The 17500-nt window shown below is 45.7% G+C and overlaps 1 protein-coding gene across 4 annotated transcripts in view; it reads left to right on the forward strand.

Moving 5' to 3' along the window:
- The window catches only part of LOC118389380 (ERC protein 2), a 69638-nt gene that overhangs the window by 21731 nt on the left and 30407 nt on the right, over positions 1–17500 (forward strand). For 3 of the 4 annotated variants that reach the window (XM_052527360.1, XM_052527363.1, XM_052527362.1), the window contains exons 3-6: positions 9495–9659; positions 9948–10213; positions 12084–12171; positions 16033–16188. In XM_052527360.1, coding sequence (XP_052383320.1) covers positions 9495–9659; positions 9948–10213; positions 12084–12171; positions 16033–16188 — 675 coding nt within the window. Of the gene's footprint in view, positions 1–9494; positions 9660–9947; positions 10215–12083; positions 12172–16032; positions 16189–17500 lie in introns of all 4 variants that reach the window. The other variant, XM_052527361.1, reaches the window with a different exon arrangement.

The following is a 17500-nucleotide window of genomic DNA, read 5'->3' on the forward strand; positions in this document are numbered from 1 at the left end:
CAGGGCGAATGGGCCAAAATTCACCCAACTTATTGTGGGAAACATGTGGATGGCTACCCGAAACGTTTGACCCAAGTTAAACAATTTAAAGGCAATGCTACCAAATACCAATTGAGTGTATGTAAACTTCTGACCCACTGGGAATGTGATAAAAGAAATACAAGCTGAAATAAATTATTCTCTCTACTATTATTCTGACATTTCACATTCTTAAAATAATGTGGTGATCCTAACTGACCTAAGACAGGGAAGCTTTACTAGGATTAAATATCAGCAGTTGTGAAAAACTGAGTTTAAATGTATTTGGCCAGGGTGTAGGTAAACTTCCGACTTCAACTGTATCTTTCCTACTTCCCTTGCCTGCACTCTTCTGTGCCTCCACTATCTCAGTACCCTTTATGTCATTCTCTCCTCAGCTCTCCCTCACTTCACTATCTCCTCTTCCCCATTCCATTGCCATTCCCTGTTGGCCAACGCAGGCTGAATGATTATTCATGCAATGCTTACATGGCAGGGTTGATAGTGGGTTCGAAACACGCACACACCCACACACCCACATTGCTGTGAGCGGTTTATTTGTGTTTCTCTCTGACTCAGCGCTTTAGCTCCAGTCCATGTGTCAGATATGAACAGAGGGAGAACACACACACACGCACACACACACACACTACCCCCCCCCACACACACACACTCTCAGGGGGACGCAGCTGCTACCGTCTCTGCTGCCTGGCACAACCATGTCAGTGTGTTTACGTGTGTCTGCCCCCTTAGCCCATGTCCAAACGCTAACCAATCATTTACACTCCGTTGCCAATTATGAGCCGTTTTTAAGTAGAAATGTTCTATCTCTGTTGTTGATGATCACATTGGCTCAAAAAAGTGCTATAGAAAAGCACCCAGACCCAGTAAAGTAGTAGTAATAATAATAACAGTATATGCCATTTAGCAGGTTCTTTAATCCAAAGCAAAAAACAAACATTTTATGGGTGGCCCCAGTAGGAATCGAACCCACAATTCTGCTGTTGCAAGCACCATGCTCCACCAACTGAGCCGTAGTAAGGTGTATGTTGACATGCCTCCTCCCTGTCCCTTGCTCATTGAGGTATGTATGAGGGGTATGGACAGCCAATAGTACTCCCTGTCCCTTGCTCATTGGGGTATGTATGAGGGGTATGGACAGCCAATAGTACTCCCTGTCCCTTGCTCATCGGGGTATGTATGAGGGGTATGGACAGCCAATAGTACTCCCTGACCCCAGGAGATGGAGTGTGTTGTGTTCATCAGACCCCCCAGCCTTCTCTCTCCTCCAATATCTGCTTAGTCACGACTGAAAGGCCAGGGCCCCTGTGGGTAATCAAAAGAGGACCATTGCGCCCTCCCAGAAGCTTGGCTGGTTCGTAAAACCTGCAAATTCAGACAAATAACAGGTGTAATGGGTCTGCACTCAAAAGTATGTTGCATAAATGCTTACTTCATTCAATGTATTTTTTTTGTGTGATTTTCCCCACATCAGGGATAGCGTACACAGACATCTCGGCTTTGCATCCTGCTTCAGCATGTAGGTACACATTTTCAGTCAAAACAGCATATGTAGGGAACACAGATGAGCAACCGATGAGCAGCACGTGCCTCTAATCAGGTCTGCCACTCATCTGCCAATCTGAGAGGAGGATGGGGGCAGGAGAGGAGGATGGGGCAGGAGAGGAGGATGGGCACAGGAGAGGAGGATTGGGCACAGGAGAGGAGGATTGGGACAGGAGAGGAGGATGGGGATAGGAGAGGAGGATGGGGATAGGAGAGGAGGATGGGGACAGGAGAGGAGGATGGGGATAGGAGAGGAGGATGGGGACAGGAGAGGAGGATGGGGACAGGAGAGGAGGATGGGGAGAGGAGAGGAGGATGGGGACAGGAGAGGAGGATGGGGACTGGAGAGGAGGATGGGGGAGGAGTGGAGGGTAGGATGGGGGAGGAGAGGAAGGGGGATGGGGGGGAGATGAAGGGGGATGGAGGAGGAGAGGAGGGGAAGGGACGGAGAGGATGGTTGGAGTAGAGGAGTGTAGGATAGGATGATGAAAGGAGGGGAGAATGGGTATAGGAAGGGAGGATGAGGAGAGAAGAGGAGGGGAGGAAAGGAGGGGAGGTTATGTATGGGAAGGGATGAAGGGGAGAGGAGAGGATGTTTTAATCCTGTGTGAAAAAGGTTTTATTTGACCGCATCCTCCAATTCTGTTCCAACAGGTCAGAATATTGATCATGAGGGAGAGAGATAAGTAAAGAGAGCTGAAGAGCTAGAGAGATAAAGAGCAAGAGAGAATGATATAGAATGAAATAAGAAATGACAAAGTGGAGGGAGGGAGGGATAGAGAGAGAGAGAGAGAGAGAGAGAGAGAGAGAGAGAGAGAGATAAATGTGCAATGGCCCTGCTGAACCCCCTGACAGAGAGAAATATAATCTCTTCTGGCTTTCTGTGTTTCTGTGTAGTTGTGTGTGTTTATTTGAGAATTGCTGTGTGTGAGTCTGTACTTGTATGGTAGGAGAATCATGACTGTGTGTACAGAGGAGGTCCGAGTCTTTGAGTGTTGAGGTGGATGATTGATTTGCATGGGAGTGCTGTTCATCCAGTATAGTATGTGAATGTGTAGTCCATTGTTCAGCTTGCTTTTGTAACAACATGTGGTATAATGCATAGTCAGAGAAAGCAAATGGTCACAGACAGTCATACTGTACAGTCCTAAGTGATTGCACATAATGTGTGTATGTGTGTGTGTGTGTGTATGTGTGTGTGTGTGTGTCATAGATTATGATTCACATAGCTGCTGCAGCGACTCCAGGCGTTGTTGCTTCACTGCAAGGCCACGACGTCATCAACCTCTTTCCCCGGCTAATACATCATGTTACTGACTAGCTGGGAATATTAATCTGAATAAAACAAACGTCGGAAATCAGGAGAAATGAATTTTGTCTCAGCGAGTGCATTCGGAAAGCATTCAGACCCATTCACTTTTTTCACATTTTGTTGCGCTACAGCCTTTTTCTAAAATGTATAAACATTTACAATCTACACACAATACCCCATAATTACAAAGCAAAAACAGGTTTTTAGAAATGTAGAAAATGTATTAGAAATAAAAAACTGAAATATCACATTTACATAAGTATTCAGACCCTTTACTCAGTACTTTGTTGAAGCACCTTAGGAAGTGATTACAGCCTCAAGTATTCTTGTGTATGACGCTACAAGCTCGGCACACCTGTATTTGGGAAATTTTTTCCATTCTTCTCTGCAGATCCTCTCAAGATCTGTCAGGTTGAATGGGGAGTGTCGCTGCACAGCTATTTTCAGGTCTCTCCAGAGATGTTTGATCAGGTTCATGTCCGGGCTTTGGCTTGGCCACTCGAACATTCAGAGACTTGTCCCGGAGCCACTCCTGCGTTGTCTTGGCTGTGTGCTTAGGGTCTTTGTCTTGTTGGAAGGTGAATCTTCACCCCAGTCTGAGTTACTGAGCACTCTGGAGCAGGTTTTCATCAAGGATCTCTCTGTACTTTGCTCCGTTCATCTGTCGCTCGATCCTGACTAGTCTCCCATACCTGCGGCTGAAAAACATTCCCACAGCATGATGCTGCCACCAACATGCTTCACTGTAAGGATGGTGCCAGATTTTCTCCAGACGTGACGCTTTGCATTCAGGCCAGAGAGTTCAATCTTGGAGTCGTTTAGGTGCATTTTGGCAAACGCCAAGTGGGCTATCAAGTGCCTTTTACTGAGGAGTGGCTTCCGTCTGGCCACTCTACCATAAAGGCCTGATTGGTGGAGTGCTGCAAAGATGGTTGTCCTTCTGGAAGGTTCTCCCATCTCCACAGAGGAACTCTGGAGCTCCTTCAGAGTGACCATTGGGTTCTTGGTCACCTCCATGTCCAAGGCCCTTCTTCCCCTGATTGCTCAGTTTGGCCGGGAGGCCAGCTCTAGGAAGAGTCTTTGTGGTTACAAACTTCTTCCATTGAAGAATGATGGAGGCCACTGTGTTCTTGGGGACCTTCAATGCAGCAGAAATGTTTTGGTACCCTTCCCCAGATCTGTGCCTCAACACAATCCTGCCTCGGAGCTCTATGGACAATTCCTTCAACTTCATGGCTTGGTTTTTGCTCTGACATGCACTGTCAACTGTGGGACCTTATTTAGACAGGTGTGTGCCTTTCCAAATCATGTCCAATTCATTGAATTTACCACAGACTCCAATCGAACTGTAGAAATCTCAAGGATGATCAATGGAAACCGGATGCACTTGAGCATCATTTTGAGTCTCATAGCAAAAGGTCTGAATACTTATGTAAATGTAATGTATTTCTGTTTTTTAATTTTGTATAAATTTGCAAATATTTCTGAAACAATTTTTGCTGTGTCATTATAGAGTACTGTGTGTAAATTGACGAGGAAAATATATAATTGAATCTATTTTAGAATAAGGCTGTAGTCTTACAAAATGTGGAAAAAGTCAAGGGGTCAGATTACTTTCCGATGGCACTGCAGTTAAAAACATGCATCATTTTGACATGTTGAATATTTAATGGATGATTATTCAGCACATGACTTCTGTTTAAACATTTAGCACTCTCTCTACATATTTACTTTAATTGTCCCCTTTAATTGGCGTTTTAGCAACAATATGGAATCCATATTACGTCTATCATGGTGTCTGCTGCCTTGTGTGTTTGTGTATCAATGTTCGAAAGAGAGAAAATATAACATAGGGAGAAAGAGAGGGAGGAAAAGAGGGCGAGAGAGATTGAGGGAGATAAAGAGTGTGAGTAAGAGAGGATGGCAGGGTGAGCGTGTGTGAATGTAGTTTTGTGAGCACGAGTAAAGATTTGAGAGGCTTTAAGTGGTTTGAGCGTACTGGCCCAAAAAGACTGCGATGCTTACATAAGTGAGTGTTGCCCAATGCAGTGGAAGTGAAAGGCACTGGCACAGTCCAGTAGAGACAGACTAAGAGACAGCACCCTGCTAGAGTGATCACTGCCCTCTGCTGGGTGGAATAACACACTACCACAGCACAGGATATAGGGGCTGTGGCCCAGGCACAGATTAAGCCTAGCCCTGGATTTAAAAGTACTTTCATTTAGCTTTCTTTTAATACAGGGCTAGGCTAAATCTTTTACCCGGAAACCGTGCCCCATTGTACCACACCTATTCTTTATAAATCACACTACTGTGTAATGATTCACCTGGTGTGTGGTTACTAGTGTCAATTTGCAATGCCTTGTATGTATTCCAGACTGGAATATGTTCTGGGATTCATCCAATGGCATTGAGGTGTTTACCACAAAGTCACCGGCGTCATTAATAAGTGCATTGACGACTTCGTCCCCACAGTGACCGTACGTACATATCCCAACCAGAAGCCATGGATTACAGACAACATCCGCACTGATCTAAAGGCTAGAGCTGATGTCCTTGATGTCACTACTGCTGTACTTTCTGTCTGCTGTACTCTGTTTTATTTATTTTTATAAAGCTGCCGCTTTCAAGGAGTGGGACACTAATCCGGATGCTTATAAGAAATTCGGCTATGCCCTCTGCTGATCAAACAGGCAAAGCATCAATGCAGTACCAAGATCGAATCATACAACACCTGCTCTGACACTCGTCGGATGTGGCAGGGCTTGTAAATAATGGATTACAAAGGGAAACCCAGCTGCAAGCTGTCCAGTGAAGGTATTAGACAAGCTAAATACCTTGTATGCTAGAAACACTGAATCTTGCATGAGAGCACCAGCTGTTCCGGACGACTTTGTGCTCACGCTCTCCGTAGCCGACGTGAGTAAGACCTTTAAACAGGTTAACATTCACAAGGCCGCAGGGCCAGACAGATTACGAAGACGTGTACTCAGTGTTCTCTCTCACTCTCTCTTGCTTCTCCTTCATTTTTGAAGAAATGTATTTGTTCAAAACTGTTCAACTATTGTCTTTCTCTCTCTTTGAGTCAACTACTCACCACATTTTATGTACTGTAGTTACAGCTAGCTGTAGCTTTTGCTATCAGTATGAGATTCATTCTGTGATCCTTTGATTGAGTGGACAACATGTCAGTTCATGCTGCAAGAGCTCTGATAGGTTGGAGAACGCCCTCCAGAAGTTGTCATAATTACTGTTTAAGTCTATGGAAGGGGTGAGAACCACGAGCCTCCTAGGTTTTGGATTGAAGTCAATGTACCTAGAGGAGGATGGAAAATAGCTGCCCTCCGGCTACACCATGGTGCTACCCTTCAGAGTGCTTTTCAGGCTACTGTGGACCTTCATTTCAAAACAGTGTGATTTAATCAATTATTTGGTGACGTTAATATATTTTGTACATTTTTATCTAAAAATTATAACTTTTTTAATGTTTCATTATTTACATTTTTCTGAAATTCACTGAGGAGGATGGTCCTCCCCTTCCTCCTTTGAGGAGCTTCCACTGGTGAGAATGCTGTTCATTGACTACAGCTCAGCGTTCAACACCATAGTGCCCTCCAAGCTCATCACTAGGCTCAGGACCCCAGGATTAAACACCTCCCTATCTACATTGACCATTTCTGCACTAACTCTTTTGACTCATCATGTATGCTGCTGCTACTGTTTATTATCTATCCTGCCGAAACACTGTATCCCATACATATCAACATAGTTTACTTCGTACCACTGCACATCGACTCGGTACTGATACTCCATGTATATAGCCAAGTTATTGTTACTCATTGTGCATTTATTCCCTCTGTAATTTGTTTTTCTTCGTGTTTCTATTATGTATATTTGTTTGAATTATCTTTGCATTGTTGGGAAGTAAGCAAGCATTTCACTGTTAGTCTACACCTGTTGTTTACGAAGCATGGGACAAATACACATTTGATTTGATTTAGATTTGATTGGGTGAGACTTAATGCCGAAAGTGTTCACCACTAAATAACCTCACCTTCTTTTTCCACAAAGGTTTCCATTATGTTTTAGACTGATATGTCTTTGTGTGAGTTTGTGACGTTCCTCACCACACCACAAGGTTCTCTACTGTACCATGAGGTTCTCTACTGTACCATGAGGTTCTCTACATGTACCATGAGGTTCCTTAGTGTACCAATTCCATCAGAACGGATAGAGATAAATGATTTGAGGGTTGGGATAACCAGACACATCCTCACATGTTCCTCACACATTTTCCTCGTGTCCTTCACGGGAGCTCTCACTGTAGCTCTCCACGTGCGCTTCGTGTTTTGTGCTGTTCTGACGCTGTGTTCTCCGTTGCGCTATGCTTCTCTTCTGTTGGCTCCGCCCGTGCTACTCCAGCTGCTGGACGCCAGGAGAACCAAGGTTTGTCCCTATGTTTGCAACCGCTGCCCTGGCTGCCGTGTCTGCACAACATAGAGTCACCACCAGAGTGATGTCGTCGTGTGTCTTCGGTGCCCCCAGAGACCTGGCAGTCCTGTTCCTCCGCCCCCCCCCCCCCACCCCCCACCCCTCTGGCCTGTGTCGGAAATGCACCCTATTCCCTATGTAGTGCACTACATTTGACCAGAGCTTGTGTGCTCTGGCTAAAAGTAGTACACTAGGCCTATGTTGGGAGTAGGGTTGGCATTTTGGAAACGCTCCGAATTGGACCCCCATACACACACCAGCAAGGAGTGTGATTGGTTTAGCCTGCACCGTTCCCTAAGCCCTACCCGCCCGCGTCCGTCAGACCCTCCCTCTCCCTGCTCTTACACACTGCCGAGTAGAATTCTTCTGTGTTCTCCCTTTACTGGGTCTGGCTCTACTATAGGGGTGTGGCTGCTGTGTGACCCTTGTGACCCTATAGTGTACTCTGAAATAGGCTGTGTTTTGTTCAATTTCCCCGCCCCCTAAACCTCAACACCCAGGCTACGTTCCAATATCCATACTAGTGTAGCACTAAGAATGCATGGCCCAATCAGTGTATAGTGAGTGGCATGCTAGGGTGGATATTGGAACAGAGCCACTTGTCTCCTTCTTATTTCTTCCTATAATGGATGTCTTTTTTTTTTCTTCTCAAGTAATGTACAAGTAATGTCTTTGTCTCTTTGTATGCGCACACACATGCATACGCCACAGGAGGTTGGTGGCACCTTAATTGGGGAGGACGGGCTCATAGTAATGGATGGAAGGGACATAATGGAATGGTATGGAACTCCACGTTTGACACCGTTCCATTGACTTCATTCCAGCCATTACTATGAGCTGTCCTCCTCTCAGCAGCCACCAGTGGCACACGTACACACGCGCACCCGCCTCCCTAACACACAGCATAATGGATGGGCATGGACCCAGAGGTCCACTGAGTCTACTGCTGTTGGTTGGCTACCAGCTCTCAGTGGGAACACTGTTTACTGCGCTGTGCACGGATCTCTGCTGCTCGACCACTCGCAGCACGGACAGCACATACACACCCCCTACAGTAATGATAGATAATGATCGCTAATGCTGCAACAATCAAGCGTTCTGTTGAAAGTGCAAGCTGTTGAACGCGAGCCGTCCAACTCTGAACACTTGACAGGGGATCGGTCAAAACTGTTATCGGAGGTTCACGGTTCTACAAGTTCTTCACGTTCCCCACGATACAGGGAAGGATTGTGCACTTTCAGTTGCACAATCGGTTTCTCCCAGCAACACAACGATTCAGTCATGCACTGGATGGCTTTGTTTAAATGTGGCTCTCGTAGTATTCCTACCGTCAAAGCTTCAAGAGAGATTCCTACAGATGAGATCGCTGACGCACGGTACTGCACATAGATAACCGTTTACAGTACCCCTTACTCACCCTGAAAATAGTTGCAGAAGGTGGAAAGCAAGTCGATCACGAATAGTATGTAAAAACCACTTGCCTTTTATTTAACGTCTTCTCCTACTGCCATACTTTGTGTCATTTGTATTTTTTCTTTTTGTCTTTCATGCCATAGTGAGGTAAGTCCTCAAATTCCTCTCCAAGTGTGTTTGGCAGGAACTGTATTTCCCCAGAGGTTGAATAGATTACGGTGTGTGTTTCTGAGTTTGTGTGTGCTCTTCGTAATACACATCTCCTTTCCGCAGGGCCACCTTCAAAATCCCCCCACCCCCCCCTCTCTATAAGATGTATTGGTGTCTGTGAGTTTGCGTGTGTGTCTGAAAATGTCCCTCCATATGTACATATTCAGTGACCCATCCTAGTCTGATCTGTCATTTAATTGAATCCACCCTAGACTAGGTGCTGCGACCCTACCAGATTGAGACTCCTTGACGTGTGTGTGTGTGTGTGTGTGTGTGTGTGTGTGTGTGTGTGTGTGTGTGTGTGTGTGTGTGTGTGTGTGTGTGTGTGTGTGTGTGTGTGTGTGTGTGTGTGCGCTTGCATGTGCATGTGCTTTCATGTGTGTGTGTGTGTGTGTGTGTGTGTGTGTGTGTGTGTGTGTGTGTGTGTGTGTGTGTGTGTGTGTGTGTGTGTGTGTGTGTGCGTATGTGTGTGTGACCCCCACAGCACCTGCAGCTGACCATCCAGGCCCTACAGGACGAGCTGCGGACCCAAAGGGACCTGAACCACCTACTGCAGCAGGAGAGCGGCGGCCGCTCTGGGGACCACTACACCAACATCGAGCTGACCGAGGAGAACTTCAGACGGCTACAAGCCGAGCACGACCGCCAGGCAAGGAATCTTAATAAATTACTCATAATAAATGAGTGATTCAATAAATGAGTTTGCCGTTAGTTCCAGGTTCTTATGTCCAGGTTCTTATGACCAGGGTCTTGGTTGTAGGATTTTGAATTCCCTGATACTTCCCTCTGGGAATTTAGAGAATCTTCCAACTGGGATTTCTGTATCTTCTTCCGTTCGGGACATTTTGGAAAGTTCCTGAATTTTAGCTACCTTAATAATGACCCAATTGACACTTCCTTCCTTTAAAATTCCTTACAATTCCTTGCGTTCCGGCAGGCCAAGGAGCTGTTCCTCCTGAGGAAGACCTTGGAGGAGATGGAGCTGCGGATCGAGACCCAGAAGCAGACACTGGGGGCCAGGGACGAGTCCATCAAGAAGCTGCTGGAAATGCTCCAGAGTAAGGGTCTGCCTGGAGGGCCAGGCAGGGTCAACGAGGAGGAGGAGCAGGAGAGAGCAAGGCGCATTGCTGAGGCCGAGGCTCAACTTGGACACCTGGAGGTCATTTTGGACCAGAAGGAGAAGGAGAACATCCACCTCCGAGAGGTACAAGAGTACATGTCTGTCCAAAATGGCACCATATTCCTGTATAGTGCCTTACTTTTGAACAGGGCTCTGGTCAAAAGTAGTGCACTATGTAGGGTTTCTGGTGCTGTTTGGGATGCATGTTATGTAGTGCTTACAGTGAGTATATGCCCTTATACTACTGTATGGCCACAGCAGACTCAGAGTATATGTAGTGCTATTAAACAGCTACTAAGTGTCTAGTCTCAGAAATCCCACACTGCTTTACTAAAATTGCATTGGCCAATACAGTACTGTAATACATGCCATTTCCCAGAGCAGACACTTTCATCCAAAGTGACTAGAGTCTACACATGTTGGTATGTGACCCCAGTGGGAATTGAACCCACAACTCTGCGGTTGCTAGTACCGTACTCGTATGAACTGAGCCACGTACAGGACGACTACAATACCTAAGTACGATAGAATACTGCAAAATACAATGCACAATTACAATACAGGTGGAAGATGTAGGATTGCCATCCCCACGAGCGTGCCACCCTCCTTCAGGCCGTGGATGAGGCATGCAATGATTTCAATCCAGACCCTATGTCAGGCTTGTATTCGCCATGCCAAAAGGCTTTCCCCAGGTGCATGAACAATGAGGACCTTTGGCCAAGTGCTCAAAACAGGTTTGATGCAAACTAATGCCAGCTAAACACACTGTTTCTTTCCTTTCTTTCATTTGATTACACTGTGAAAGTTGTCTTCAAGGATCACACCTTTGATCACACATGGGATAGAAATGATGGATATTTTGTGCTCATTCAATTTGAATGGGTAGTGCACGTGTGTTGCTTGCTGTTTGGGGTTTTAGGCTGTTTTTTTGTTTAGCATTTTGTGACATCGGCTGATGCGAAAAGGGCTTTATAAATACATTTGATTTGATTCGAATTGATTGCCTCATGTGAAAACAGTGTCATGTACTGCAGCAGACTACATTCAAAGGGCAATTTTAAAATATGTATCTTAAATATTTTGCTATTGGATTAACTGATTGTTAAAACAACGACATTGAGAACATATCATCATGTTGTGTTTTGGTGATTAAACCAATGCACTCGTGACATTTCACAGTAAAATGTCGGACCAATGGCTGTGTGTTAAAAGATGTCTACAAACAAAATGAAACGTTTTGAATGTAACACTGGCTGTGTTACAAGTGTTACCAGTTTGGAGTTTTGCTCTAAGAGTTGAGAAAATCAGGAAATACTACCAAAGTGATAAAACAAAAAACTGTAAATAGCCAAAACTATGTAGTTACTATATGGCCACAGTAGACCTGGTCTCACCTGTGTTTGAGGTGTTACTGAAAGCGCAGAGTCATGTTGATTGTTCGGTACTGCTTTTAAAGCATACGGCTTTTGGGACTTTCAGGCAATTTCCACTTTTTTCTTCTCACCTACAGTGTATGCCCATCAACACTAGAGGGCAGTACTGGCCTTCTCTTTGTGTACCTCCTGTGCTCTGACTGCAGTGAAAGGAGCAATGTTCAATCTGTGTACAGTGTTATTGCCAGGGGAGAAGTATATGACTGATGTAATGGTAGTGCAAGTAAATGTAACTCATTTCAATGCTGTCGCTCTAGTATTGAGCTAGGTTAAGCTAAGTCATTACCCATGCATTTGGAGAGATTCAGGGCTCATATTTAGGAAGCATCTCAGAGTAGGTGTGCAGATCTAGGATCAGGTTCCTTCTGTCCATGGTGATCTTATTCATTGTGATCTAAAAGGCAGAACCGAACCTAGATCAGCACTCCTATTCTGAGATGGTTCATAAATACAGGCCCATTTGCACTAGGTCCTAAAAGAGGCGACATTTGATGCTTGTCTTGTCCATTTCATATCAACTGGTGTTCTCCCAGGAACTGCACAGGAGAAACCAGATGCACCAGGACCCTGGCAAAACCAAAGCCCTCCAGACCATCATAGAGATGAAGGTAAGAACCATGGGGAATTATGGGTAGTGTAGTACACCTGGCTGGCACCATTGCTGAGACCAACCATGTAATCAGATGAAATGCGAAAATACGAAATACGAAATTCGGAAAAGCCAGATTTTGCTTGTATTGCATTAACTTTGAGTCTGTCGATAGCTTCGGACGCCCAGGCTCATTCAACGACACAAGATTTGGAAGGATGACCTCGTGAGACGAGTCGGTGGATGATGGTTGTAATGTTACATCACATGCAAAAGCTATGAAAAATGTATTCAAAGCACTAATTGAGCCACTGCAGAGCCCATCGGCCCACTGTAGCTGCAGAGCTGTGATATCACTTCTAAATATAAAGCATGCGCTCACAGCCCGACAGCATGCCTCTCGCTCACACACCACATCATCAGACGGAGCTGGATTGGTGCTGAGCAAACCCCAGCATCCCCTAGCACGGTCACGTGACTCTCCTCTAGCGTGGTCACATGACACGCTGGCTCCTGGAGGCTCTGGATTTTCATACAGAGCAGAGCCCCTCTCCCTTCCATCCTCGGTGGAGGACCTCCCCGCTTCTCTCTGCTCTCTCCAACAGACGTGTTGGTGCTGATGTTAGCATGAGTAATGCGAACCCCCCTCTCTCTACTCTCGCTGTCTCTAGGATCTCTTTCTCTCTCTCTCTAAATTTCTTTCTCTCCTTATCTCACTCTGTCTTTCAATCTCTCTCTCTCCCTCCCTCCCTCACCCACGAGGGAGAGCACATTCTGCCTGCTGCTACCATGGAAACAGGTGTGGTTGTTTACGACAGAGAGGCCAGTGGCACAGGGAGGAGAGAGAGAAAGGGATTCAGATAGAAAGAAAGAAAGAGAGAGACAGAGAGAGAGAGAGAGAGAGAGAGAGAGAGAGAGAGAGAGAGAGAGAGAGAGAGAGAGAGAGAGAGAGAGAGAGAGAGAGAGAGTGTTCATGAGAGCGTCACATCCTCTGCTTGATCAGCTTGATCTGCCGTAGCAGTGAAATCATTTGGATGGCATAGCATCTCTCTGACCCATTGAGCTACGGTATGTTTGTCGTCTACACTATGTTGTCTCCACTGTATACTATGCTATGTTCTCTCCGGTGGTTAGTTAGCGGCTTGCTACAAGTCATAGAATAGCGATGCATTGACGAAGCACATGGCCATGATAACAGCATTTACACGCTCACGTTAACCCCTTAGATCCAGGACCATCTGTTGTTAACTCTCAGTCGACCTAGGGACAGCCACGCATACAGAGCTGGATTTCCTAGTTTTCCACTGCCTGCTGGATGACCCTGCTGAAGCTCTAGCCACAGAACCACAAGTTCACAAGTTCAGAACCAGTCAAAGGTATAGATAGAGGGAAAGAAGGAGGAGAGACAGAAAGGAGAGAGAGGGAGTGAAACCAGGTTCTTGCTCGTTGCTCTGCAGGTGAAGTGCATGTGAGATGGACCATGGCTAATCTTAAAGACGTTGTATTATTTATTTAAAAACTCTGCAAAGCCAAAGCTCCACTCGGAGGTGCAGTCGCAGTCCATGGACTGGCTCCTGCATTGATGTGCGAGCGACTACAGAGCAGCACGGCTCCTCTTCCTCTTCCTGCTTCTGCTTCTTCTCCAGGCGTTTCTCTCTGGGCTGGTCCCTCTCAAAAGGCTGGCTGTGATGTGTGCCGCTCAGTATTTCCAAATGGTGATTAATCCGCTGAGAGGCTGGCTGTGAGGGAGCTGCTGCAGCCGGAGAAGGAGGAGGCTTTTGATTTTACCCCAAGATACTGCAGAGGCTCTCCTCCGTACTACCTCAAAGAGCTCTTCCTTACTCTGACACTTACTCTCTTTCTTCGTCTTCCATCTCTCTCTCTCTACCCATCTTCTCTCCTTCACTCTATCTTTCACTGTCTTTCGCTCTCTCTTCTCTCTCTCCCTCTTTTTCAGGTGTTTTGTGTTTTGTTCACTGGTCAAGCTTTGGTGATGTTCTAATACTGAATTATAAGTGTGGCTCAGCAACAGTACAGCACAGCTGGTGTGTGTGTGTTGTGCAGGACACCAAGATAGCATCTTACAGCTGGTGTGTGTGTTTGTTGTTTAGGACAACAAGATAGCATCTTACAGCTGGTGTGGGTGTTTGTTGTTTAGGACAACAAGATAGCATCTTACAGCTGGTGTGTGTGCGTTGTGCAGGACACCAAGATAGCATCTTACAGCTGGTGTGTGTGTTTGTTGTTTAGGACACCAAGATAGCATCTTACAGCTGGTGTGTGTGTTTGTTGTTTAGGACACCAAGATAGCATCTTACAGCTGGTGTGTGTGTTTGTTGTTTAGGACACCAAGATAGCATCTTACAGCTGGTGTGTGTGTTTGTTGTTTAGGACACCAAGATAGCATCTTACAGCTGGTGTGGGTGTTTGTTGTTTAGGACAACAAGATAGCATCTTACAGCTGGTGTGTGTGTGTTGTGCAGGACACCAAGATAGCATCTTACAGCTGGTGTGTGTGTTTGTTGTTTAGGACAACAAGATAGCATCTTACAGCTGGTGTGTGTGTGTTGTGCAGGACACCAAGATAGCATCTTACAGCTGGTGTGTGTGTTTGTTGTTTAGGACAACAAGATAGCATCTTACAGCTGGTGTGGGTGTTTGTTGTTTAGGACAACAAGATAGCATCTTACAGCTGGTGTGTGTGTTTGTTGTTTAGGACACCAAGATAGCATCTTACAGCTGGTGTGTGTGTTTGTTGTTTAGGACACCAAGGACACTGGTGTGTGTGTTTGTTGTTTAGGACACCAAGATAGCATCTGGTGTGTGTGTTTGTTGTTTACAGCATCTTACAGCTGGTGTGTGTGTTTGTTGTTTTAGCATCTTACAGCTGGTGTGTGTGTTTGTTGTTTAGGACACCAAGATAGCATCTTACAGCTGGTGTGTGTGTTTGTTGTTTAGGACACCAAGATAGCATCTTACAGCTGGTGTGTGTGTTTGTTGTTTAGGACAACAAGATAGCATCTTACAGCTGGTGTGTGTGTTTGTTGTTTAGGACAGCTGGTGTGTGTGTGTTTGTTGTTTAGGACAACAAGATAGCATCTTACAGTTGGTGTGTGTGTGCAGGACACCAAGATAGCATCTTACAGCTGGTGTGTGTGTTGTGCAGGACAACAAGATAGCATCTTACACAGGCAAGATAGCATCTTACAGCTGGTGTGTGTGTTTGTTGTTTAGGACACCAAGATAGCATCTTACAGCTGGTGTGTGTGTTTGTTGTTTAGGACAACAAGATAGCATCTTACAGCTGGTGTGTGTGTTTGTTGTTTAGGACAACAAGATAGCATCTTACAGCTGGTGTGTGTGTTTGTTGTTTAGGACAACAAGATAGCATCTTACAGCTGGTGTGTGTGTGTTGTGCAGGACACCAAGATAGCATCTTACAGCTGGTGTGGGTGTGTTGTGCAGGACACCAAGATAGCATCTTACAGCTGGTGTGTGTGTGTTGTGCAGGACAACAAGATAGCATCTTACAGCTGGTGTGGGTGTTTGTTGTTTAGGACAACAAGATAGCATCTTACAGCTGGTGTGTGTGTTTGTTGTTTAGGACAACAAGATAGCATCTTACAGCTGGTGTGTGTGTTTGTTGTTTAGGACAACAAGATAGCATCTTACAGCTGGTGTGTGTGTGTTGTGCAGGACACCAAGATAGCATCTTACAGCTGGTGTGTGTGTTTGTTGTTTAGGACAACAAGATAGCATCTTACAGCTGGTGTGTGTGTGTTGTGCAGGACACCAAGATAGCATCTTACAGCTGGTGTGTGTGTTTGTTGTTTAGGACAACAAGATAGCATCTTACAGCTGGTGTGTGTGCGTTGTGCAGGACACCAAGATAGCATCTCTGGAGCGCAACATCAGGGACCTGGAGGATGAGATCCAGATACTGAAGGCTAACGGCTTGCTGAACACCGAGGACAGAGAGGAGGAGATCAAACAGATGGAGGTCTACAAGAACCACTCCAAGTTCATGAAGACCAAGGTACACACACATACAGGAAAACACAGACACACTATATGCACAGGAAAACATGCACACACACAGACACACACACACACACACACACACACACACACACACACACACACACACACACACACACACACACACACACACACACACACACACACACACACACTCACACTCACACTCACATCACACTCACACACACATACACACACACACACACACACACACACACACGTGCGTACAGTACTGTAGTAGTCTATAATGTGGCAAACACAGTCACTCACACAATCTAGGGTTTGCTGTGCACGTTCAAAGTGAACAGAACAGATTAGAGCTGTCTGTCTGGCTGACAGTAAATGAGCTAGCTTTAGCATTACATTAACTGTTTTCATCAGGGAAGTGCTTCTCTGGCAGCTATACCTGACTGGGAGATGCTTACGCGCTGTTTTGTTACTGTACATTTAGCAGAGAGAGCAGAGGAAGACCATAAAGAAAACCATTCCTGTGTTGTTAAAATGGATCTTTTATTGTCCTCCGTAGCCTCGTCAATATGTTCATATCCATCTAGCGTGATTGATTGTATTACCATTGGATCCCACTGTCAGAAACTCTGTTTACATTTCATTTCCTCATCAACCGTTGCACATCTTATCCAGTCAGTCCAGCTTCGACTTGCTCAGTCATATTACACAGTCCGTCATCAGTCGTCTTACGGTCAGGTTCCCAGCCTCCCTCCCAGCCTCCCTCCCAGCCTCCCTCCCAGCCTCCCTCCCAGCCTCCCATGCCTCTCTGGAGCATTGTGTCTGTGTGTTTACATCCATGTGAGGATAAAACCAGCGGGAGTTTTGTTGTTTTATTTTTAGAAAATGATTCATCAATCATAGATAGGGTCTGATGTATAATACATGAATAATGCAGGGAGCCAGATGCATCTTTAATGAGAGGAGAGCCTGGCTACAATGAACACAGTGGATGAAGGTTCCCTTTACCCACTGTCCCTCTGTTATGGTGAGAGGTCGTTTCTACCAAGTGTCCACCGCACTAAGTTCACCTGTGCACAGACACCTAATACCAACACGCAGGTACGAAGGCACAGACACTCCTGCCAGGATGCCCGTTAGCCGACGCCGATGGCGACAGCTAGTCCTACTGGGGTCCGACGCGTAACGGAAAGGACGTTGCAGACAAAAAAAACATCAACATGTAATGTGTGTGTGTGTGTGTCTGTGTGTGTGTGTGTGTGTGTGTGTGTGTGTGTCTGTGTGTCTGTCTATCAGTTACACATACATGTCAGAATGTACACACAACAAGCAGGTCACATGGG

Source organism: Oncorhynchus keta, chromosome 10, assembly GCF_023373465.1.
Source record: "Oncorhynchus keta strain PuntledgeMale-10-30-2019 chromosome 10, Oket_V2, whole genome shotgun sequence".
Taxonomy (NCBI): domain Eukaryota; kingdom Metazoa; phylum Chordata; class Actinopteri; order Salmoniformes; family Salmonidae; genus Oncorhynchus; species Oncorhynchus keta.